Genomic DNA, 26069 nt, shown 5'->3' on the forward strand with positions numbered 1-26069 from the left:
AATGAAATAAATATAGTAATGTTTACAGTTTTCCCCTTACGTGGGAATTTTAGTATTTGGTGTCCTAAATAAAATTAATTATCAAAGGTAAGCATATCTAGAAACTTTCAGGAAGTATTATAATTTTATTCTTATTTTTCTCGTATTGTTACATAGTACATTAAGATAACTCAAAGACAATATTCATACAAAAATACTTGTGAAAGGAATGCATTTTAATGATGGCAGAAATTGGGTGCTGTGTTATTTCAAAAACTGAGATGTATTTAGTTTTAAGTACAGTGCTTAACACTCAGAAGGAAATCTGTTAAACACCCTGGAGTTACCTAATATTTTTTCCAAGTATGGGTTTAATATACTATTGGGTCCTTCAATGTTTGCAGATTTTAAATGAAAATAAAATCTATATATTATATCTTTATAAAAACAGAAGCTTTAATTGCTTGTGAATTGCAAGAAACAAGTTGTTTTGATTTACTCCAGTTTACAGGAAAAAAAACCAATTATAACTTCATAGAGGCATGAACAACGCTTTAAATAGATTATTTAAATTATTCTTGCTGTTTATTACTTCACACGTGGTCATTAACCCTACGAGCATTTAGGATTACAGATTTACATAAGCAAAATATTAATCAAATCTACACACAAAGCAGGACAGAATGTCTCGCATTGAGAATGTACTTAATTGTTTTGCTGAATAGGACCATCTAGGAAGATGTTACCCACAATTAATGATTGGTCTTCTTCGACAAAACGTTGTAAAGAAGAAAAAATACAGATTTTTATGAAGTGTTGATAAGGGAATGAAGTACAAAGAAAAGAATGTTAAATCTTCTGATTTTCTCCATTCTGAATACAATTTTGAAATATACCTCAATGTTCTTAAATTATGCATTTCGTTAGATGGATAAAGTTGGCTTTTTTCATTTTTTTACAATTTCTGCTGGACTATCACAGGGGTTTTTTTGTGAGCAAGTGAACAATTTTTGTGAAGTTGTTTTGTGAACAGAATCTTAAAGTGAAAAAAAGGAAATAAGATCTAGAGAAAGTGTCCCACATTTTCTAAATGAAATCTAAAAATATATTGATTATTCATGCAAATGAACAGTCTGATTCTTATGCGGAGCTGCCTTATTCTCAGCATTTCTCAATATTAGGACACATCCTTGGGTATCTAATCTCCTATTTCAAAGTATAGCTTATGGATGGGTTTCATTTGATGTTTAATATATTAAGTCCAGTGCCACTTAAAAAAAAATAGTCACAATTAAAATTAATTCTTATTTCCTCTTTAAGTTCTTATAAACATTTTTCAGACAAGTGTAAATGCAGTGTACTCTAGCATGATTCTTTTTGAAGGTGACCTCTTGGAGTGGTCTCCATGATTTGTTCTGTTTTTGAAGTACTGAGAAGTCCTCCTGAATTTTCTTATTGCACATATGCTGAACTTTCAGAGACCTTTAATGAACTTTTAAGCTTTGAAAACAGTCAGAGAATCTGGGCATAGAGATATTCAGCTTCTTTAAATGGAGATCTGCTATCTTTAATTTTTCTAATGAATTCTAAGAGTCACTCTATTAGTCAACTCAAATCATGATAACAATGTTTAGCCTTGATATACCACTTCATATTACATATTCAAAGAGCCTTTCCAATATTAACAATTACACTATCTTAGTATCACACAATTATAGCCTAGCAATCTGGATTTTTGAATGCACTGATCAGCAGATATATTTCCTCCCCCCCACGTAAATCATGTGCAGTTTGCCGCAGTAATTCAACAAAGTCAACACATCCTTTACATCCAAGAAGTAAGTGCTATTTTTTAAAAGTTGTTAGGTTCACTGTGCATTGATTTCAGCTTATTGAACTGCATTAATAACTTAGTCACATCCCTCAAATTACAACAAAGTAATTAAGAGAGACAGAAAAATATAATTACTTTTTGTTTGAAAATTCTGTAATTTCCATGCAGGTTGAGTGAATTATTCATATTGGGTGTGGATTCCATTTTTGTTTCACTGCACTGATAGCATAATCACATAGTCCTAATTATAGAGATAGTAAATAAGGGAGAAAAGAATATACCACTCCTCACTCCTGTAGAAACTTCTATTGGCACACTAAGCACTAATTAAAATTAATTATTAAATCACATTTTGCACAGATACAGAAGTTTTGTAGCAAAAAGAAGATATTTTGTGTAGGAAGGAGGAAGACAGAGGGTTACTGTTAAGATGTTTTCCAGTGAGTACTATTCTCCCTCTCTAGCCCTTGTTCAAACGCTTACAGTTGTTCCCTTAAAGCTGTTGTTGTTGCTCACTGATGTAATGTGAGCTGGGGCACTCTGAAAAGAAACCCAGTACAGAGCATTCATTTGCACCAGCTGCAAAGCTGATACAATTTTCATCGTGTTTCTCTTGAAGAGCTGGTTAAGCAGTATTGCTATTACACACTGTTTTCTCCCTCTTCACTGCCCTCTCTCCATCAACTCCACCCTGTGCACATAAAAGTCTGATTTTAGGATTTGAGACTCTGTCCTGGGATTACCTGCATTTCCCTGTCCTGCAGAGGAACAGGGCAGATGAGCAGCCTACTTACCTTCTGCACCTCTTAGATCTGGAAGGAACCTGTTACAGGGAGAGGGAGATGAAAAAAAACCAGCTTGGTGCTCTTGCCATTACCAACAAGGTGTGATAGCTTCGGTTAGTACTGATGGAAAATGCTGTCAGATTTCTCCTTGCAGTGCTGGCCATCTTGCATTCCTCTGTGCATACTACAGTGATGGCAGCAGTGATGGCAACTCTGTTGTAATGTGCAAGTAGCAAACGGAGACCAAATATTAAGTGAGTATGCACTGCTCAGGTACCTGGCCCTCATCTCCTTCAGAAAAGACAGAGGAAAAGAAAGCACTGTGAACCTTACAGGTATAATTACAAGTAAATACTGAGGATTCTGAGCAATTGCTCACTTTTGCCTGATTTTACTCCTGTCCTTGTCTTGCTTAGGAAGAGAAGTAGCATTAATATAACCATTGGAAAGGCCTAAATGGCAGATGTGTCTTAGGTAGGATTCCTTCACTTGACATTAGGCACCTGCAGAGCAGGTGTCTAAGTTGATCTAGATATTTAAATCTGTGTTATAGCCCATGGAGACTATATGGAGTCAGTTTATTTGATTGCAGTCTGATGTACATGACTAAGCACCGTGGAATCTATTGTCCAGCAGTCCACTGATAATAACAGGAGCCTTGCTGTTAGGACATTGTAAACACCCACATTTAATCAAATTCTGCTCTTTGTATCTCATTTGTAAGCAGATGAAAGAAGAATAAATGTCAGTACTGGAATATATAAATACTTAAACCCCTGGACTGCATTCAGGAGTCAGAGGATTCTGGATACACTGGCAGAGGAGTCACTGGGCATACAATTAAGGCTGGAAAATAAATCTGCTTTTACAGGAGCGAAATATAGAGGTTTGCAAATTTGGCTTTGATCCTAAGTAACAACTGAAATGAGAGCTAAGACACCCTAGAAGATACGAGCATGAAGCTGACTTCCAAGTAACCTGAGCCCAGTACTCTGCGGGACACATAAACTGGGAGAACAAAGAGAACACGGACTTGAAATTGAGTTTTGTATATCCCAGTAATTAGTCTGAACAGCTAGCTATTACATGGGATGTCACTTTTAGTTAGACCAAAAATTCATGTTGGCACTAAGAAACCTTATTTATTTAGATATACATTCAAAGAAGATTTGATTTAACAAATTTTTATTATATGGCAAAAACAAAAATTAAACATTCCAATCAATTGTGCTTCCAAGTGCACCAAACATCACAGAACAGACAGTGCCACACAAGGTGGTCACATCTCCTTTGAGACAGGCTCTTTGATACAGTCAAAGCTTTTTGACTCTGGTGCAGTCTTCTACCATCCCCACTTTTCTGGTATTTTTTACCAAAACTCAATCCAAATTCCATGTTCTTGCCTCAGGCTGAGCATGATGAAACAATATACTACACATTTGTAGTATGATTCTGCTTGTCAGATAGAGGGATCAAATGATGTTGTTTCTCTTGTAATCTAGGGACTAAACAGAGATCTTAAAATATAATCCCCTGGAAGCAAACAAAATTGCCACATGTGTCCTTAAGGTTTCTGTTGGTATTGTGGCTGGTATGTTCAATACACCCAGATCTTCCTCAAAACTGCCATGAGAAAATATTCACAACCTTTGAAGGAAGTCTCTCCAGGTTCTTCTGGAAGGACTTGCAGTCCTTTTTTAGTTTCCCTGAATCACACTTTCTGCAAGGAGTAAATATTTTAATATTGATATACAACAATACAAAGCTGCTCTCTTACTTCCTAAACTACCAGAAATGTCTTCCTTCTCAGAAACAACAACTCCTACACCTTATGTGGGATGAGACTGAATATTTCCTTATCACAGTAATCAGTGTGGAGTATTAGAAAGAACATTTTAGTTTCTTAGAGAAGTATTATACGCATATGCTTTACCTGCCTTACTATCTGTCTATCAGTCTATCTGTCTTGATGCATTCACACACATGCATACATACTGAAATCAAACGTTTTCATAGCACTTCCCATGAAAAAGGTTGTCTCTGTGTTAGTCTTTGCTCTCTTATAAGCAGACATTTTCAATTACTCCAAAGAAGAAGGCAATCAGTAACCAACAACACATGTCTTCAGTTTAGGAGAAAAAAAAGATTAAAAAAAAAAAAGTGAGCTCCTTAATATTTGTACTGAGGTGCCAAAAGCATCAAATATTTATTTTTTTAATGCTAAAATAAAATTCAAAGTGCACAGAGTTTAAAGACTTACCAAAAAAGTGCCTCTTGCCAGAAAATTTTGTTAGGTAAGACACTGCTATTATCTAATATTCAATAAAGAGAACACAACTGATTCAATCTGAGAAAGACACAAAGGTCTCTCTTTTCCTTGTTTGGAATTAAACAAGCTTAAACACTCTGCTGAGATTCTTTACTACTAAGAATGTTTCAATGCAGTACAATTTGTTTCAGATTGCTTTCCTGTTAGAGCTAGTTTGTCATGTCAGAGGGGATGATTATTCATGATAAGCCAGTGGCACTATTACTAGCAATTTTTTAGAAATGGGGGGTAATGATTAATTTCAGAAATATTAGCTACTGAAAGCAGACATCAGTACCGCAAAATGAATGAGACACTTGAAGTAACAGTTGCCAAAAGGTGAAATAAGTTAAAACCAGGGAGCACATCAATTAAAGATGTAAAGTCACAAAATTAATAGAAAAGTATCTGTTTTGCTTACTTGATAAAAAGACACACTGGCCCCTGCTGAGTATTAATGGCTAGGAGGGAGGAACTGAATGTCCAATGCTGTGCCTTGGGCTATTATATAACAAATTGTCATTAAGTCTCAAGAAATATTTAGCACCAATTTTTTTTTTTTGTGCTGATATAAGATGAAACCCAAGAAGAAAGACTCAGACCAGACATTCACATTTTTCCCATGCATAAAGTGTTTGCATGGGAATAGTAACAGCGTAATAGTATGTAAGAGGCATTTGTGAATACTCAATACTTAGCACATTAGCTAAATCTGTCCAAATTCCAATCAGTAGATACTGATAGTAACATGCCAGATTCCTTTGTCCCATACAATTGGACATGAAGACATCTAACCAACAATAAAATCTCAGTATTTACAAGAATAATTTATTAAAACAGAGTGGTATAACTGTTCTCTCAAACAGTTTTACATGCCAAGTTAAACTACACCATCCAAGTCAGAACTGTTTACCTAAATATTTTTACTTCCCATTTCTATGACTTCAGTGCTGCACTGTTTGCCTTTATTGGTTTTCTTTCCATCTTTAAACATTTTTATACATTTCTTTTCTACAGAAATTCTTCAGTCTGGTTTTTCACATAACCTTTTCATCTAACTTTGTTCTGCACCCCAAGTTTGGGTGATCCAGCATTTTTGGTTAGAGGATGTTGTTGGCAGGAATATGGAAAAGGATAACTGGACAGTTCTGGAGAACAAATGGGTTTTTCTTTAATGCTGGGATGGAGTGGTTGGGTTTTTGTTATTTTCAAGGGAGGAGGGAAAAGAAGACAACAGCGATACCATTAAATATTTATTCCTCTTTCCCCTTTCTGCAAATGGTCACAATGTAGCTCCAGGTTTTAACTAATCAGGCAGGGAGAAAATTCAGCTTTTCTTGATGGTGAGACTGACTCTACATGGTGATTTTTATCTCGCTTGGTAGACTGGCAAAATCAGCTGTGGTGGATGAATCAGTTAATGTGCTCTCCCTTGCCCTTCTCTCTGTAATTCACTGTCATAGTAAGGACAGCTGCCCAGGGAAACTGCTCATCGTCTTAAGTTTAAAACCTAGTCATTCACATAAGCTCCTAAAAGTTTATCATAATATGCTGGGCTCCTCCTTGACAGCTTGGGGTATGCAGTTCATCTGGCTGCCTCTAAAATGAAGCAGGTTGTCTCTGGAAAGGACCAGAATAAATATATAGAGTAATAGCAGCAATGGTCCTGGGACCACTGGGACCAAAATAACACTTGATTATATTGTTTGGCACTATAACGTTTTAGCATTGTTATCTCTATTAAATATTCTAAAAAATGAGGTCAATTCAAGAAGCTATCAATGCCAGAGACCTGAACATATTTGTACTCCTCTTGTTGAAGAGTATTATTATCAGCAGTTTTATCACCTTTCCTGAAAATTTTTCATGACTTTGCAATGTTTTCCAGTGTACAGAGAAGCAAATCTTCTCTGTTTTTCTTTTTGGCCAATTACTTTATTTGTTAAATACTACATATTTTAGACTCAAACCCTCCAGTGGTGATGATTGTTTTTTAAATGGAAATAATTAGTGAGAATTAACGTACTATAAACAAAACTGATAATACTAAAGTTATTGTTTTAGTGACATCAATTAAAAAATCTTACAAACTGAGATATCTCAGTGACTAAAGATGCTCTTCTTTTTAACTTATTTTTGATCTTGCCTTGGTCTATACTGCCTCAACTGACTACTGAAATTTATATTCTGGCTTATGAAAAAAAAAATATATTTATGACACTTAGAAAGAAGTATATGGCAAAGCTATTAATACTTTGACCTACTGCAAATTCAGAAATGTACAATGGGAATTCATTCAAAATTTAAAAGTGAGCAGAACTGACAATATCTGAAAAATTATCTTTTCATTCAGACACAAAAAACATTCAAAAAATCATAATAGTCTGTAGACTTATAGATGAGAGGAAGGATTTTTTGTATAGTAAAATGCTGCTTCAGTCAAAAATTACTTTTTTTAGAAAGTTTATGAGTAAATGAAGACAGAACTCATTTATGTTTTTAAAAAAGATCTATGCTAGGTCTTGAGGAAATCCTATTACAACATACATTAAGAAGTGGATATAAAACATCGTTCTTCAAAAGACTTTTACTGACTAAACTTTCTGGTTAGTCTAGTGTTCTTTATGTCTGGAGGTTTCAGTGTGTTTTAGTTTAGAAAAACCCTTGATACCTCAGTACAGACACTTCAGTTTAATAATGCATCACTAAAATCATGAACATTTACCACAAATGCTGTGGTAATACCTGTTAGAAGTTCAAAAAATTAAGTGATACAAAATAAAATTTATTTAAAACTTGTAGCTTGATATGAGATTCCTAACTCATAAAATTGTACTTCAAACAGAAAAATCTGTAGAAATATACAGCTTGCATATCTACCATTGACAATCATTAGTTTCCAAGACATCCAAATTTTTCTCCCTTCATTTTTGTAAATAGTTTCAGAAACTGTCCCATAGTGTGAAATCCTTCATGAGAAGTTCTCCTGACCTCCCTGCATTCACTTGACACATATAGTCTGTGGCTCTTTGATTTTTGAAGTGGTGGCATTTTTTCACTATTATATGATCTAGAAAATGAAAAACAGAAAACTCACCCCAGTGTGCCATATTGTCACAACTGTGTGTTCGTCTATGTGTGTACTTACGCAAGGACTTTTTTTTCTTTACTTTATAGTCATCTTCACTGTATTTTCTCTTTTTAACTTCTGTTCTGTTTGCCCATCTTCAGAAAAGCTGTATTTACTAATACATTCACTAAAGGGGTTGAGATCCTGCCTATTTAATTAAAATATATCTCCTATTTAACTCAAAAAATTTTGTCGCTATTTGGAGTAGATCAAAGACTATAGCTGTTTTTTTCCAGCTGCTCCTTCCTTTAATTCTGAACACGTATTTAATTGTGTTGCCCTCAGATAGTTTAGACTGTTGTAGAGTGCACGGAGTGCGTTTGGTGCAATGGTCCAAACCCCATAATAATGGCATCACAGGGTAGCTATTGACATCAGGTTTTTATAGATGTTTCACTGAGAAAGCTGATGAATGAGTAATGGTAATGTTTCAGAAGCATGAAACATTAGTTAGATCATTTTTTTTCTTCCCAAGTTTATAGCAGAGTTTCAAAAGTCTGAATTTCCACGTGGTCTAAAGCAAGAAGGGTTTTTTTGTTTTTTAAAAATTACATCTCTTCCGAAGGTAAACCCTGTGAGTGAATGAAAAGACTTTCTAGGTTGTTTACATCTGAAGCAATCTAAGCTGCCATAGAAGGTTGTCTGTTACTTTTTGAAAGAAGGAAACAGGATACAGGAAGACCATTTGTGTTAGTGTAGGTAAATACTGACCCATTCCTATGTTCAACTTCTGTTGGCAGAAACTTAAACAGAGCCTTAATTTTGTCCTGATTTTTCAAGCACTGAGTCTTCAAAGTCTTTTCTAATCTTGTTGAAGTCATCTCAAACCAGCATCATATTTATTTGATAATGTTTATTTCCTATCTGAATGCTCATTGGAACTTTTTTCATCATTCTGGGTTTTCTTCCCCCTTCTCTCCCCTCCTTTTTTGAGTTTGACTAAATCTATGATGTTTTAGAAGGATTATGGAAATTGGTTTTTTTCTTTCTCCAGAGCTATATATGAATTGCAGCAAGCTACTTTTAGATTTGCAATGATCTGTTCTCTGTCACTTGTCTGAAACTGCTGCAAAACTTCGTACTACCAGATGCAATATACTGTAATTGTGTTTTTCTTTTTTTTTTCTTCACTAGATTAAGTTTCTCTGTAAATCTCATTAGAGAGGTCCATATCCCAGATCCTAGATTTTAATGAACCAGCTATATAATGACAGAGCTTTACTGTATATACCAATGGGCTTTAAATTTAAGGAATTCAAGTCAGCATTATATTGACTGTTCTGCTGTTACATTATAATTAGTGTGAAAACTGTAATTAAAGTTTTTGGACATGTGAACTTTAATTTAAAAGTGTAGTACTAAATGTGTCTTAATTTCTTCAGAAGTTACTTTTCTTTTAACCCTTTTTTTAAAGAGGGTATTTGTTTATATTCCACTACTGCCAAGAGCGAAGACTCTTGAAACATCTTATTGTGTCACTGTTTCCCTTATTTAAGAATTCTGATATTTACCAATTTCGCAGTATTGTTAAGTAATTATTCTGCTGTGGATAACTTAATCCACTCTTTATTTTTTTCCAAATATAACTTTTTCAAGCCTTGTTATCTACTTATATCCTAGAGACCCAAAGACCTGTACTTTGCAGCAAAATATTTTCTGTATCAACATTTAAAACATAATAAGAAATAAATACAACGGTAATGAAGCTTTAGAAACAATATATTGCATGGGTTCAAATAAATTATAAACTACTTCAGAAGTTTTAATTTGACCTGCTACTGCAGTGGTTGTATCTTACCACTGTCTTTCATGCAGTTCACATGGAAAGGGTTGACTACTTACCAGCACATTTTAATGAAAAGAGAATTTTGCTCTAAGGTATTTGAAAATCAGTTAGGAAGCTTTATGCAAATTAAGACTTGTTATTTCTAAAAGAACAGAAATGCTTCAAAATGTTATTGGCAGTTCATAATATTCTGGGAGTGGTCTTCCTTGTCATTTTGACTTGTTAAGTGATGGTTCTAAGCCAACTTTAAAAATATCCTTATTTAATTATGAAATTAACAGTTTCTCAGATCACATTAAAAAAAAAAGACAACAAATGAAGCACAGTAGAAAACATTTGGACATGTGGTTAACTTTGCAGAGAAGGGAACAGTGAAAAGGAAATGTAAAATAAATATAAGTCTTTCAACAACTGATCTTTACATTGGAATCTCTGTTCATATCTTTCCCACAGAGTAAATTTCACATATAATCAAACACAAAATCTGCATGAATTAATTTTCAGCCATGCCTTTGATATGGTGTTCTCTTTAGGGCTGCCGGGAAGATTCCTGGATCAATTTCTGGTTCTATGATGGTTACTTTCCACTTTTCAAATGGAAGAACTGCAAGAAGAATAGGCAGAAGAAGAAGAAAGAGCGCAGGGTTAGAGTACTGATGAAGGCACTTTTCATAATTACTTCTCCTAAAATGAGGAAGCCATAGCTCAAAAAGTTTATTCTTAAACACAGGAGAGAGAAGCAGGGTGGCCAAATGCCACTGAGACCAGAAATTCTATTATTTGAAATCCAAATTCTCTTAAAAAAACCCAAACACGTTTAATATCTATCTACAATCTCCCCAAACATAAGAAATCTGGTTCCCCTGCAAGTTTGGCAGCACTAGCATGTACAAGGGGTATCAAATATGGCAGGCTTTCAGTCCCAGAGGGGATTTTTAATTTGCTCTGTGATAAGATTCTAAATGTCCTCTCTTGTTTTTATGTCTAGTTCAATTGCCCAGATGTTTGTCACATCTGAGAGATTATCCTTCTCTGGCTGCATGAGCAAGGAGGAAGCTATTTTGGAACAGATGATCCCTTGTCTACAAGGCATTTGAGATATTACATGAAGAATAGGAGACAAGTATTGAAATATTCTTAGAACAAAAGTTAATTACATACTGCGGATAAAAACTTGAGTGTATTTCAGCTAACTTTATTGAAACCAGACTTTCATCTGTGGCAGTGGTAGCAATGCTTTTAAAATGGAAGCAGAAGGCTATTCCCTGTCAAAGAGTTATGTACAAACCAAAGTAATTAAGTGCCTAAGGGTAAGGAAAAAAACCTGTATTTTCCTGTGCAAGTGATAATCTTCTGTTGAATGACTTACAGGGTGGTAGATTTATGTTACATCTTTTTTAAAGTTCCTCAAAGACTGGCGACATGAAGTTAAAGCCTCTTTGTTTTCAGTTATAGGAAATGACTTAGCAGTTTTCAACTGTTCTGTAACAAGAAATATACACAATGACAATAAATATTTATTTTAATATCTGTAACAAAAATGTTATGGATGTTTTTGTTAAATAAGATCCAGTTGTTTATTTTGTGACCTTGCCATTTTAAGCCTTCTGCTCCTCAGGATGGATTCCATATGAACATGAGCAGTCCTGCTGCTTTTTAGACTATGTTTCTTAAAAGAAGAAACATGCTCAATGTTAACATGAGGGGGCAGAATCTTTTGTTCCTCTTCCAGTTTTCACGGCTCAGACAAGGGGAAGACAGCACCAATATATTTCGGAACCTCTTTCAGAAAAGGTGGCTGAAACAGAGATAAGAAATTACTCTTTGGAGGAAAAACAGTACTTCAATAAAGTTCTTCAGATACAGTGATAATTACTTTACAGTGATAGTTTCTTTTTGGCTTGTATTCTGTACCAGTTCCACTGAGCTAGTAATAGGATTTCCAGCCAGCCCTACCAAATGATTGGAAAAGTCATTTTGGCACCTTGTTATAGCTTAAGCAAGAGCAAGACAATCTATCTTACCCAATTATTTGCAAAGAAGTATAACTGTTTTCTCATAACCTTAAAATGATACAAATCATAGGCAGAGTGAGTCTTAAAACAAGCTTCTTTTGAACACTTTATAATGTCTACTTATTGGCACAATTTCCAATAAGCTGTGCAGAGAATAAGCATTCAAATATCTTGTTTGTGAAAGAAAATGCTTTTAAGAACAAACTGAAATGAAATGGCAATTTAGTTGAGAAATACTAAATTTCTTGGAACTCATAAGAGCTGATTTTCACAGAGCCTCTACAATTGTGTTCTTACATTGTGCACTTCACAAACACAAGATTTTTGTGGTTTTTACAAGGCTTCATTAGGTATGTCTGTAATTTCTCTAGACTAAAGAAAACAGTCTAAAATCAAGGAAATAAGCATTATATGTAAAAAGAGAATGACTGACAAAAATAGAAAGCAAAAAAACAGCCCACAGAGATAGACATAACCACAACAGAAGATGTTATTATTACTTTGGGAACTTAAAAATTAAGAAATTCACACAATTAATCTGTGGTTGTTTCTTTTTTTGTTTGTTTGTTTGGTTTTTAAATAGTCAGGCAAAATGTTAAATATAGACTTTGCTCAGCTGGTAGAAAGCTCATTGTAAAAGCTACTGTTGGAGCTGAGATGGAAGTGAGAAGGATTCTTTGAAGTACAGATTATTGGATTAAACAGGCATAAAGTCTATATGAATACAAGATAGACATTTCTGAAACAGCAACAGCTCTAATACCTTGTAGCTGGTACGGATCACTACATCCCTGCAAACAACCACACAGGTGCAGCAGCATACTTATGTTCTGGTGTGCTGTGGTGCAGGGTTGCTGCTGGTATGTGCAACTTCCATGCCTAGCATAGGAGGAAAATGAGACTCAGAAAGAACCAGGGGGTTATAATGTTCTGGCGGGAATGGACACCAGTGAGTCCTTAGTGTAAAAGTCACCAGTCACAACTGTTATGAAAGCACGGTAGAGAACGAAAGAAGTGTGCAAGCTGCTGGACATTTGAGGGAGGTGGAGAAAAAGGTGGAGACTAGGAAGGAACTAAATCCAGCACATTAAAGGAAGCTATTATCTTGCATGTTTGCATTGATGTGAAACAAGTCAATAAGACTTTGCATTGAAAGTTAAGGTTAGAGAAAGGAGGCTTGTTTTATGCAGAAAAGAGGCTTATTGGGAAATGGAAAAGCATAAATGGAAGAGAACTAAGACATGATGAGAAGAGATAAACAGGTAAATTTCAAACATAGTCCAAAGTAAAATACAGTCATTAAATCTGATGAGAGCTTCCTTTTCTTCATTCTGTAAAAGGGCACAAAGGTCCTGGTGTAAAGCGTGTCAGAACAATTAAAATTATAGTGAAGCTGAGATGGTTTAGAAAGAAAGATTGTGTATATATTTTCCAAAAATGGGCAGGATTGATAAGAGGGAGAAAAGGGTTCACGAAATAGGGCAAGGTTGACAGCACTACAAAATTCCATAACAATAGGTTCTCTGAAGTGCTAAGAAACACATAGAATCATAAAATCATTAAGGTTGGAAAACACCCTTAAGATCATTGAGTCCAACCGTTAACCTATCACTACCAAGTCCACCACTATACCATGTCCTGGAGCACCACGTCTACCCTTCTTTTAAATACCTCCAGGGACGCAGACTCAACCACTTCCCTGGGCAGCCTGTTCTGGTGCCTGACTACCCTTTTGGTGAAGAAGCTTTTCCTAATATCCAACCTAAACTTCCCCTGGCGCAGCTTGAGGCCATTTCCTCTCGTTCTATCACTTGTTACTAGCGAGAAGTGACTGACCCCCACCTCGCTACAATCTCCTTGCAGGTAGTTGTAGAGAGCAATAAGGTCTCCCCTCAGCCTCCTCTTCTCCAAACTAAACAACCCCAGCTCCCTCAGCCGCTCCTCATAAGACTTGTGCTCTAGACCCTCCATCAGCTTCGTTGCCCGTCTTTGGACACGCTCCAGCACCTCGATGTCCTTCTTGTAGTGAGGGGCCCAAAACTGAACACAGCACTCGAGGTGCAGCCTCACCAGTGCCGAGTACAGGGGCACTATCACCTCCCTGGTCCTGCTGGCCACACTATTCCTGATACAAGCCAGGATGCCACTGGCCTTCTTGGCCACCTGAGCACACTGCTGGCTCATGTTCAGGCGGCTGTCAACCAGCACCCCCAGGTCCTTTTCTGCCAGGCAGCTCTCCAGCCACTCCTCCCCCAGCCTGTAGCGTTGCATGGGGTTGTTGTGACCCAAGTGCAGGACTCGGCACTTAGCGTTGTTGAATCTCATGCAGTTGGCTGCAGTCCAGTGATCCAGCCTGTCCAGGTCCCTCTGCAGGGCCTTCCTACTCTCCAGCAGATCAACACTTCCACCCAACTTGGTGTCGTCTGCAAACTTACTGAGGGTGCACTCGATCCCCTCATCCAGATCATCAATGAAGAGATTGAACAGGACCGGCCCCAACACTGAGCCCTGGGGAACACCCCTTGTGACCAGCCGCCAACTGGATTTGACTCCATTCACCACCACTCTCTGGGCCCAGCTGTTCGGCCAGTTTTTAACCCAGAGCAGAGTCCACTTATCCAAGCTGTGTGCAGCCACCTTGTCCAGGAGAATGCTGAGGGAGACAGTGTCAAAGGCCTTACTAAAGTCCAAGTAGACAACATCCACAGCCTTCCCCTCATCCACTAAGCGGGTCACCTTGTCATAGAAGGAGACCAGGTTAGTGAAACAGGATCTCCCTTTCATAAACCCACGCTGGATGGGCCTGATCCCTCAGTTGTCCCGCACTTGCTGCATAATGGCACTCAAGACAATCTGCTCCATGACCTTCCCCGGCACTGAGGTCAGGCTGACAGGCCTGTAGTTCCCGGGATCCTCCTTCTGACCCTTCTAGTGGAGGGGCGACACATTTGCCAGTTTCCTGTCATCTAGGTCCTCCCCGGTTGACCAGGACTGCTGATAGATGACAGAGAGTGGCTTGGCATGCTCCTCTGCCAGCTCCCTCAGGATCCTCGGGTGGATCCCGTCTGGGCCCATGGACTTGTGTGCATCCAGGTTGAGGAGCAGGTCGGTGACTGCCACCTCTTCGACAACTGGGGCTTCATTCTGTGTCCTATTTCCATCTCCCAGCTCAGGGGCCTGAAAACCACGAGTCTGACTATTAAAGACTGAGGCAAAGAAGGCATTAAGTACCTCAACCTTCTCCTCATCCTTCATGGCAAAGTTACCTTCTGCATCCAAGAAAGAAGGGAGATTCTCCCTGGCCCTCCTTTTGTCACTGACACATTTATAAAAACTTTTTTTGTTACCTTTAATGGCGGTGGCCAGTTTAAGTTCCAGCTCCGCCTTCGCCTTTCTGATCTTCTCCCTGCATATCCTCACAACATCCTTGTAGTCCCTCTGAGTCACCTGACCCTTCTTCCAAAGGTGGGAGGCTCTCCTTTTTTTCTTGAGTTCTAGCCAAAGCTCTCTGTTCAGCCAGGCCAGTCTTCTCCCCCACCTGCTCGACTTGCGGCACATGGGAACGGCCTGCTCCTGCGCCTTTGAGATTTCCTCCTTGAATAACGTCCAGCCTTCCTGGACTCCTTTGCCCTTCAGGACTACTTCCCAAGGAACTCTCCTAACCAGACTCCTAAGCAATCCAAAATCTGCCCTTCTAAAGTTCAGGGTAGCAGTTTTGCTGACCCCCTTCCTTACCTCTCCTAGAATTGAAAACTCTATCATGTCATGGTTGCTGAGCCCAAGACAGCCTCCAACCATCACATCGCCCACCAGGCCTTCTCTGTTCGTAAACATCAGGTCCAGCGAGGTACCCTCCCTGGTTGGCTTCCTAACCAGCTGTGTCAGGAAGTTATCTCCCACACACTCCAGGAACCTCCGAGACTGCTTTCTCTCTGCTGTGTTGTATTTCCAGCAGGTATCTGGTAAGTTGAAGTCTCCCACTAGAACATGTGAGGGTATAACATGAAACTACAAAAGTAAGAGGTTTCACAAACAAGACTATAGGGGAGAATAAGGAAACAAGAAGGATGAACATGTAGGCACCATAAAAACTAAGGTGATGATAATGCAAGTCAGCAGAAAGAGAATCCAGCACAGCAGAAGAGAAACAGAACAATCCTTCCTGATTTATGGTCATCATGAAAATTAACTGCTCCTTGCTGCCAAAGGCAGTCAGGTGATCAAAGATCAGAAATAGAAAAAGGTATTGCAAAAAACATGAAAAGAGCAGGAGAGACAAGTGAGTAAACAAGTGAGATGAACATGGATGACATGACTAAGGAATACTTTAAGATACGATTGACTGTACTTTAAGATGGGTGCAAGTGAAAGAGATGAAAGAAGATCGAGATATCAGAAAAGATACAGAAGAAAAAAAGCAGCATGTGAACAACTCATCTTCCATGTTCTCAGTTTGCTCTTAAAGTAAATGATATCAAGTATTAAATACCTCTCTAAAAGGAAATACACAAGTAACTTAGAAACGTGTGTGTTAATCAATGCAGACACAGTGTAATTATCTGATGATGATGACAACCATTAAAGAATACATTAAACAAAGGAGATTAAACAAGAGGTGTGGAGTACTTGGAAGGTGAGAGGTGTGGAAATATATTAAACAGTATAACTGAATGGTCAGGAGGACAAGAAAAAGCAAAAGACAATCTTGTAGTGTACTGAGAGAGTATAGTTATGGGACATCCAAGGGCAAGGGGTATGGATATGGTGTTAAGTATTACTTGCTTTGTTAGAAGGCAATGAAAGTTGAATAAATAGATTAAGTAAGAACTGCTGTTACTGATGCTTACAGTAGTCCCACAATGAATAAAAGGATGACTGAAATCAGGAAGAGAGGCAGTGTTTTATGATTTAAAGAAATATTTATCCATGTAAAATTGATGAGAATTAAACATCTGAATTTTAAAATCTGGTAGAAAACAATGCAATGGAAACTTTGAATCATATGAACAATTAAGAGAATATAATCAGTGGTGGTATTCATCTTCACACTTACTTCAACAAGTATTTTTCTTTTCTAGTCTAACTTCAAGCTTTTCAAAATTATTTATCTCATGCTTTGCATCAAACCTTCTCTTTAATGAAAAATAATTTGCAAGTGAACTCTGTTTTGAACGCTAGTTCTGAAATCTTGATGAAAAAGATCACAGTATATGTTACCAGCAATTTCAGCATGAATTTTGCCTTTTGAAAATAAATGTCATGTCTTCAGCATTTGATCAGACCAGTCAGTTAATGCATGTTGTCTATTTTGAATGTAACCAAGTTGGTCTGCGAAGGTGAAGAGCATTACAGAATTGATTAACATATGAAAGCAGAGATTAAAGCGCATGTTGTAGGGATTCTCTTGGTATGATTTTTTATTTTACAGACTAAAAGAGCAGACCTATAAAAATCAAACTTCATTGCTTGTTTTTTCCATTCTTGGAATTAAAAATGTATCTTCTGACACATGCATAGCTGTCTTACATTCTGCTAGTCATCACTGAAAAATATCCAAGTTATATCATCTTGCAGTGTATGAATAATTCTCTTTTGTTACACTTAGGATATGGAGTAAAAGAAGTAAGTGGAACTCTTATATGTCATGGAAGTTTATATTTCATATATATCTATGGATAGAAACAATTACTGGACGCAATATGAAGCATTGTGTTCCCTAATAAGTAATGTATCATCTCCTAGATGATACCAGGTCCCAGATGACTGGAAATTAGCAAATGTGACGCCCCTCTACAAGAAGGGTCAGAAGGAGGATCCCGGGAACTACAGGCCTGTCAGCCTGACCTCAGTGCCGGGGAAGGTCATGGAACAAATCATCTTGAGTGCCATTAGGCAGCATGTGCGGGACACCCGGGGGATCAAGCTCAGCCAGCCTGGGTTTATGAAAGGGAGGTCCTGTTTCACTAACCTCGTCTCCTTCTATGACAAGGTGACCCGCTTAGTGGACGAGGGGAAGGCTGTGGATGTTGTCTACTTGGACTTTAGTAAGGCCTTTGACACTGTCTCCCTCAGCATTCTCCTGGACAAGGTGGCTGCACACAGCTTGGATAAGTGGACTCTGCTCTGGGTTAAAAACTGGCCGAACAGCTGGGCCCAGAGAGTGGTGGTGAATGGAGTCAAATCCAGTTGGCGGCTGGTCACGAGTGGTGTTCCCCAGGGCTCAGTGTTGGGGCCGGTCCTGTTCAAACTCTTCATTGATGATCTGGATGAGGGGATCGAGTGCACCCTCAGTAAGTTTGCAGACGACACCAAGTTGGGTGGAAGTGTTGATCTGCTGGAGAGTAGGAAGGCCCTGCAGAGGGACCTGGACAGGCTGGATCATTGGACTGCAGCCAACTGCATGAGATTCAACAACGCTAAGTGCCGAGTCCTGCACTTGGGTCACAACAACCCCATGCAACGCTACAGGCTGGGGGAGGAGTGGCTGGAGAGCTGCCTGGCAGAAAAGGACCTGGGGGTGCTGGTTGACAGCCGCCTGAACATGAGCCAGCAGTGTGCTCAGGTGGCCAAGAAGGCCAATGGCATCCTGGCCTGTATCAGGAATAGTGTGGCCAGCAGGACCAGGGAGGTGATAGTGCCCCTGTACTCGGCACTGGTGAGGCTGCACCTCGAGTACTGTGTTCGGTTTTGGGCCCCTCACTACAAGAAGGACATCGAGGTGCTGGAGCGTGTCCAAAGACGGGCAACGAAGCTGATGGAGGGTCTAGAGCACAAGTCTTATGAGGAGCGGCTGAGGGAGCTGGGGTTGTTTAGTTTGGAGAAGAGGAGGCTGAGGGGAGACCTTATTGCTCTCTACAACTACCTGCAAGGAGATTGTAGCGAGGTGGGGGTCAGTCACTTCTCGCTAGTAACAAGTGATAGAACGAGAGGAAATGGCCTCAAGCTGCGCCAGGGGAAGTTTAGGTTGGATATTAGGAAAAGCTTCTTCACCAAAAGGGTAGTCAGGCACCAGAACAGGCTGCCCAGGGAAGTGGTTGAGTCTGCGTCCCTGGAGGTATTTAAAAGAAGGGTAGACGTGGTGCTCCAGGACATGGTATAGTGGTGGACTTGGTAGTGATAGGTTAACGGTTGGACTCAATGATCTTAAGGGTGTTTTCCAACCTTAACGATTCTATGATTCTATGATCTCACAAGGCAGTTTCTCATTGTTTTGGCTCTGTTTTTTTTTCGAAAAATATAATTTTATTTCGGTCACAGAAGACCTATTATTTGAGTTTTTCTTTATAGCTTGCATTGAATTCATAGAATAGTACATATGTAACTGATAGCTATCCTGACTTAGATACAGCAACAGTGACACAGGTTCTGAATTATGGAGCTGTATTATGATGTTGAGCCAAAGTTCACACTGTGCTTTCCACACTTGGTCTGGAGAGATGTGTAGAAATTAACAGTGCATGCTATTTTTTTTTCATGTGTCTCTGTTTTTTCTCTAATTCAATTAATTAGGCCTCAGCAAGAGATTTATAGGAAAAACTGAATTGATAAATATATACACACTTAGGTATTTTAAATTCTTATTCCAGTAACTATATTTGGTAGAAGGTGTTAGATTTCTAGGATGAAGATCTTATGATGAGTAAATAGTTTAGTTTTGTAAAGTGACTTGCACACAAGCTGTATTCCAAAACATTTTGAAAGTATTAAATAAAACAGCTGAGCTTAGATAATAAATAATAACACATAAAGGAGATTTAAAAATAGTTTGAGTACATGAGGGAGATGTGGAAAGACATAAATAAAACAGACTCCTAGCAATGAAGGTTGATAACAAATGAAAGTGCGTAGGCACTGATATGAAAATGAATTCTCTAAGCTAATTTGCAGTAGAAGGTAAAATTTGCTATACATGTCAGATGAGGAAAACTAAGCCCTAATTAATTTCTAAGAGGATCTTCCATTCCCTCTTTGTCCTATATATCTAAGATATACTGATATTTGTAGTAAAAGAATAATCACACTTCATAAGAGGCATCTTTTCTCATCATTGGAGATAAATGTGAAAAAGCCAAGATAAAAATATTGGAGTCTTCTGTTGTCAAGAAAAGTTACTTTACAGTGTAGCAATACAAAGTGTAAAATCTTAAGAGATTTCTGCTTAGTACTTCAGAGAAAGGGGTCTCTGCACATTTAAATGCTCAACATGAAGACAAGCTTGTGAATGTGCCATAAAAAAGATAATTTAATGAGCTCAAATATATATATGTGTGTATAATTAAAGAGATGGCATCTGGTTTGTTTGTTTTGTAGTTTGTTATGAAATGTACATCTCTGAAAGAGCATGCTGAGCAGCTGAGTACTTTATGCTTTATCTCAATTGATGAAATCCCCCTGCTAGCAGAGGGGGTTTGCTTTGAGTACGCTTGGGGAAGAGAAGCTTCGGGGGTGCAAAAGGCAAAGCAGAAAAACTGGTCTAATATTTAAGGGATAAGAGAGCAGAAAGCCTGGAGAGGGGATGTAGTGGAGATGTACAGTCTGACTGCAAAACTGGTGGAAAGAAAAAATATCCTAAGGACCTAGAGGAGTTAGGAACTGCTGTAACTGAGCATTAGAGCTGAGAGCAAGCGTATAGAAAAGGACCTATCCTGCCAGGACACAGTGACTTGGGGGACATCTTTTTATAATTATTGTTTTCTATTTTTTCTCAGAAAATGGATTTTCTATATAAAAAGAAAATTGCTTATAGTTCAAGAAAATTTGTTTTTTAAATGCAGGGGCCATTTCTGACATTTGGGGATGTTCATGTTAAAAAGGAGCTACTGGCAGATCCACCTTTCAGCTGTGACCCACTGCACTGATTTTGGCTGGGACAGAGTTAATTTTCATCATAGTAGATCCGACAGTGTTATGTTTTGGATTTGCGACCAAAACAGTGTTGACAACACAAGGATGTTTTAGTTATTGCCGAGTAGTGCTTACACAGCATGAAGGCCTTCTCTGTTTCTTGTGCTGCCCCTCCCAGCAAATAGGCTGGGAATGGGCAAGAGGTTGGGAGGAGACACAGCTGGGACAGCTGGCCCCAACTGACCAAAGGGATATTCCATACCATGTGACAATATGCTCAGTGATAACAGCAGAGAGAAAGAAGGAGGAAGTGGGGGATATTCAGGGTTATGGTGGTTATCTTCCCATGTAATCATTAGGCGTGAGGGAGCCCTGCTTTCCTGGAAATAGCTAAACACCTGCGTGCCAAAGTAGCCAATGAATTCCTTGTTTTTCTTTGCTTACATATGCAGCTTTTACTCTGTCTATTGTCTTTATCTCAACCCACAGATTTTCTCACTTTTAAACTTTCCAGTTCTCTCCCCCATCCTACTGCGGGGGGAGCGAATGAGCGTCTTGTGTGGGGCTTAGCTGACTATTGGGGTTAAACTACAACACTCACTTAGAGTCAGTCAAAACACGTAAGCTGTTCATCTTAATATTTTATTTAGATATAGAAAAGCTTATTAAGTTCTTTCTGGTTACAAATACACAATGCAGTTATTTACATGAGATAATATAATGATGAAAGAGATAGCTATTTCACATTGAGTCTTTAAGTACACAGCTTTCATAAACCAGAATTATTGACTGGAAAAAGCTTGTTATTAATAAATAGCCTTTCAGCCTCTTCCATTCCCAAAATCTGGGGAGGAGCAGCAGAAGGTTAATAGATCTAATCTGTATCAGACCTGCACCAAAAGAAGACTTATTTTGCTCTGGCTGCTTCTCTTCCTTTTTACAAAAGAGGGAATTGATGTAAATACTTTGCCTCATAGGCAACCAAATTTAGTCATAGATGTTGTTTATATATATTTATTGGCAAAGATGCTACCATATGTCTTTACATAAACAGTACGGAAAACACATTTGTTAGGTGGGTGGGTTGTTTGCATTAAGTGGCCAGGATTTGTATTGAAACATGGGCTTTACCTTTCTATATGCAGTACTTGCAAAGAAGTATTCTGATATTTTTTAGAAATCATGAACTCCAATGACATATTTTATTTAAGGTTGATGTAAAAATGGATTGCTAACTTTTATTTCCATGGTTTTTTTTAGGATTTATTTATACCTGTGGTGGAACTTTAAAAGGACTTAATGGCACTATAGAAAGCCCTGGCTTCCCGTATGGATATCCAAATGGTGCAAATTGTACATGGGTTATAATAGCAGAAGAAAGAAACAGAATACAAATCGTCTTTCAGTCTTTTGCTCTAGAAGAAGAATATGATTATTTGTCGTTATATGATGGACATCCTCATCCTGCAAACTTCAGGACAAGGTAAAGAATAAACATTATCAAAAATAACATGTATTTGTATCTTAAAAATATCTGAGAAAACAGTTAAAGCTAATATTTTAAATTATCGGTTCTTTCTTTTTTAGACTTTAAGGTGCACTTTCCATAATTAATCATAAATGTCTTAAAATAAAAAAAAAAAGGTGTGCTTTAATTCTAGTTAAAGTAAGTGCTAAAATTAATCTAGCCCTCATATAAAATTTGTCTCAACAAAATGTAATTAATTAAGAAGCATATGGGCATGTATAAATGAATATAAACTGAATATGAGATTGTGGAGGTCTCAGTTTGCATGATCTAATAGTGGTGGAACTTCTGTAATCTTTGCAACAGGAGGCTTTAGAGAGAGATCAGAAAAATATAATGTATTTAAGACAGAAAGAACAGAAAATTTTTTTGCAATTGTGTATGAGCATCTTCTAACACAAAGGAATAAAGAGTGAGAAAAACAGTTTGAAAAATCAAGAGCGATAGGTCACGACATTTATCAATGTCTGCTTCAGGGTTCTGGAAGGTTGCAACTTGAGGGCTACATAATAATTCTGCAATACCAAGAGTTATGTTATCCCTACATTTACTACTTATCTTTATTATCATCTGTCTTGACTTCTGTAAGTCAAGTTGTCACCTACCTAGACTTCTGGAAGACCTTTGACACGGTCCCACACAATATCCTTGTTGCTAAATAGGAAAGATATGGATTTGATGGGTAGACCCATCAAACAGTGGGATCAAGTGCACCCTCAGCAAGTTTGCAGATGACATCAAGCTGAGTGGTGCAGTTGATTCCCTTGAGGGAAGGGATGCCACCTAGAAGGACTTTGACAGGCTTGAGGAGTGGGCCTGTGAGAACCTCATGAAATTCAACAAGGTCAAGTGCAAAGTCCTGCAGCTGGGTCAAGGCAACCCCCAGTGTCAATACAGACTGGGGGATGCATGGATTGAGAGCATTCTTGCGGAGAAGGAGTTGGGGATATTGGTAGATGAAAAATTGGACATGAGCCGGCAATGTGCGCTCACAGCCCAGAAAGCTAACCATATCCTGGGCTGCATCAAAAGAAGCGTGGCCAGCAGGTCGAAGGAGTTGATTCTGCCCCTCTAGTCTGCCCTCATGAGACCCCACCTAGAGTACTGCATCCAGCTCTGGAGCCCTAAGCACAGGAAAGATGTGGACCTTTTAGAACGGATCCAGAGGAGGGCCACAAAGATGATCAGAGGGGCTGGAGCACCTCTGCTATGAAGACAGGCTGAGAGACTTGGGGCTGTTCAGCCTGGAGAAGAGAAGGCTCTAGAAAGACCTTATAATGGCCTTCCAATACTTAAAGGGGACTTATATAAAAGAGGGGGAGAGACTCTTTATAAGGGCAGATAGCGATAGGACAAGGAGGAACGGTTTCAAACTGAAAGAGGGGAGGTTTAGATCAGATGTTAGGAAAAAATTCTTTACTCAGAGGGTGGTGAGGCACTGCAACAGGTTTCCCAGAGAAGTTGTGGACGCCCCGTCCCTGGCAGTGTTCAAGGCCAGGCTGGACGGGGCCCTGAGCAACCTGGTCTAGTGAGTGGCATTCCTGCCCATGGCAGGGGGGGTTGGAGTTAGATGATCTTTAAGGTCCTTTCCAGCCCAAGCCATTCTATGATTCTATGATTCTATTATTTTATGATCTTTAAAGGTCCCTTCCAACCCAAATCATTCTATGATTCTATGGTTCTATGATACTGTGAAGAATGTAATATGTATTCCTAATCAGGGAACATGCAATTTCATTTTACTTTGCATAGTGCTGCTCCAAAAAAGGGATGTGTTTTCATAATATTATATGGCAAGTGTTGATTCATTGTTAATGATATTTATTTTTTTTTAACTATTGTGTAACAATCCAGCATCTGTCTACTACAAAGAAATATTACATGCTACAAGAAAGAAATTAGAACTGTAAAATTCTTCATCTCAAACCTGTGCAGGATGTGAATACTGTTTGTCAAATGGGTAATGTGGTGGGTTAACCCTGGCTGGATGCCAGGTGTGCACCAAAGCCACTCTATCCCTCCACCTTCTCAGCTGGACAGGGGAGAGAAAATTTAACAAAAGGCTTGTGGGTTGAGATAAGGACAGGGAGATCACTTGGCAAGTACTGTCACAGGCAAAATAGACTCGACTTGGGGAAAATTCATTTAATTTGTTACCAATCAAATCAGAGTAGGATAATGAGAAAATAAAAACTAAAGCTTAAAACACCTTCCCTCAACCCCTCCCTTCTTCCTGGCCTTAACTTTACTCCTGATTTTCTCTGCCTCCTCCCCAGCAGCGGTGCACGAGGACGGGGAATGAGAGTTGTGGTCAGTTCATCAAATGTTGTTTCTGTTCCTCCTTCCTCCTCAGGGGTAGGACTGCTCACACTCTTCCCCTGCTCCAGTGTGTGTCCCTCCCACACGGTGCAGTCCTTCAGGAACAGACTGCTCCAGCATGGGTCCCCCACAGGTCCACAGGTGCTGCCAGGAGCCTATTCCAGTGTGGGCTTCCCATGGAGTCACAGCCTCCTTTGGGCACATCCACCTGCTCCGGCATGGGGCCCTGCATGGGCTGCAGGTGGACCTGCTCCACCAATGGACCTCCATGGGCTGCAGGGGGACAGCCTGGCTCACCATGGTCTTCACCACAGGCTGCAGGGAAATCTCTGTTCCGGTGCTTGGAGCACCTCCTCGCCCTCCTTCTTCACTGGCCTTGGTGTCTGCAGAGTTGTTTCTCTCACATATTCTCACTCCTCTCTCTGCTGCTGTTGGTGTTGCCCAGCAGATATGGAGAAATGTATCTCTAATGAAATTGTTTTTCTTCATATTTCTGTGTTTCCATTTGTATTTCCTGTCTCAAGAGTGTTTGTGTGCTATTCTGATACCAGCTACATGAAAGAGGGAACCCATACCTAAAAGATTTGAGGGTTGTCTTTCACAAGAAAAACAAAGAACTTGTAATTTTCCTCCTTTCTACCGACTCCTCAAAAGATAAAATTTACATGGAGGAGCCCAAAAAGGCTCTCACTGTCAGTCAAGACTTCTATTGGTGAATCCTCTTCAAATCGTAATCTCAAAGAGTATGTGAACAGTGTTCTGCACAGCTGCAAAAGAATAAAACAATTATTACTATTAGGAACTTATGGCTCTTACTGAGCTACAGTTTTAATGAACATCAGAGAAAACAGATGAAGGAAGCTAGGAGGATGGAAGGAAGAGGAAAATAATATCTTGCAAAGGCAGAAAGTTTTTCTTTGTGTATCTTGTTCAAGCTACTGAGAAGGTTTATATATATTTGTGTGCACAGGTATGTTTGTATCTATGTATATCTATCTGTACACATAGATATATAGGTACCTATCTACGTATATAGATATATGTGTGCAGGACTCTTCTTATATTACACTAAGCCTTCAAAGCTGGAGCTTTGGGATACATTTTTCTAAAATGTCAGTATCTTGAGAAGAAAGTCAAGGAAGCCTGGCATGCTCAAAAGTTATGGTATTGTGAATTTAGGATGCTACTACATTCTGGTGAGGAAAAGGTTAAGGAGTTCTGTAGAAGAGAATAGAATAAGTCAGCACTTAAAAAGGAAAAGATGACTAAGCCTCCATATAGGTCTTGAAATAGACTACTTTTGCAGGACTTACAAAATCTTACCAGCGTGTGGATGCAGCAGAAAAATAGTACAAATTTGTGTGAGTGGAGAATTGGGTTTTAAATTAAGAAAGTGTGATAGTGAAATTATGAAAGCTTTGCTAAATCTTTCATGGTGATGTTTATTTTCTCAGATTGCTGTAGCAAGTAGTAAGGTGATGTTTCCTTGAGTTTCTTTTTGCAAAAGGTTTTTACTTAAACAAGTAAAGTTTTACTGAGGT

At 38.6% G+C, this 26069-nt stretch overlaps 1 protein-coding gene across 1 annotated transcript in view; it reads left to right on the forward strand.

The window, feature by feature from the left end:
• CSMD3 (CUB and Sushi multiple domains 3) overlaps positions 1–26069 on the forward strand; it is a 746059-nt gene that overhangs the window by 62891 nt on the left and 657099 nt on the right. Inside the window, exon 2 of the mRNA XM_087747332.1 lies at positions 21942–22164. Within this exon, the coding sequence (XP_087603458.1) occupies positions 21942–22164 (223 nt within the window). The remainder of the gene's footprint in view (positions 1–21941; positions 22165–26069) is intronic.

This window comes from Nipponia nippon, unplaced genomic scaffold (genome assembly GCF_047370975.1).
Source record: "Nipponia nippon isolate SJK-2023a ecotype South Korea unplaced genomic scaffold, ASM4737097v1 scaffold_1, whole genome shotgun sequence".
Taxonomy (NCBI): domain Eukaryota; kingdom Metazoa; phylum Chordata; class Aves; order Pelecaniformes; family Threskiornithidae; genus Nipponia; species Nipponia nippon.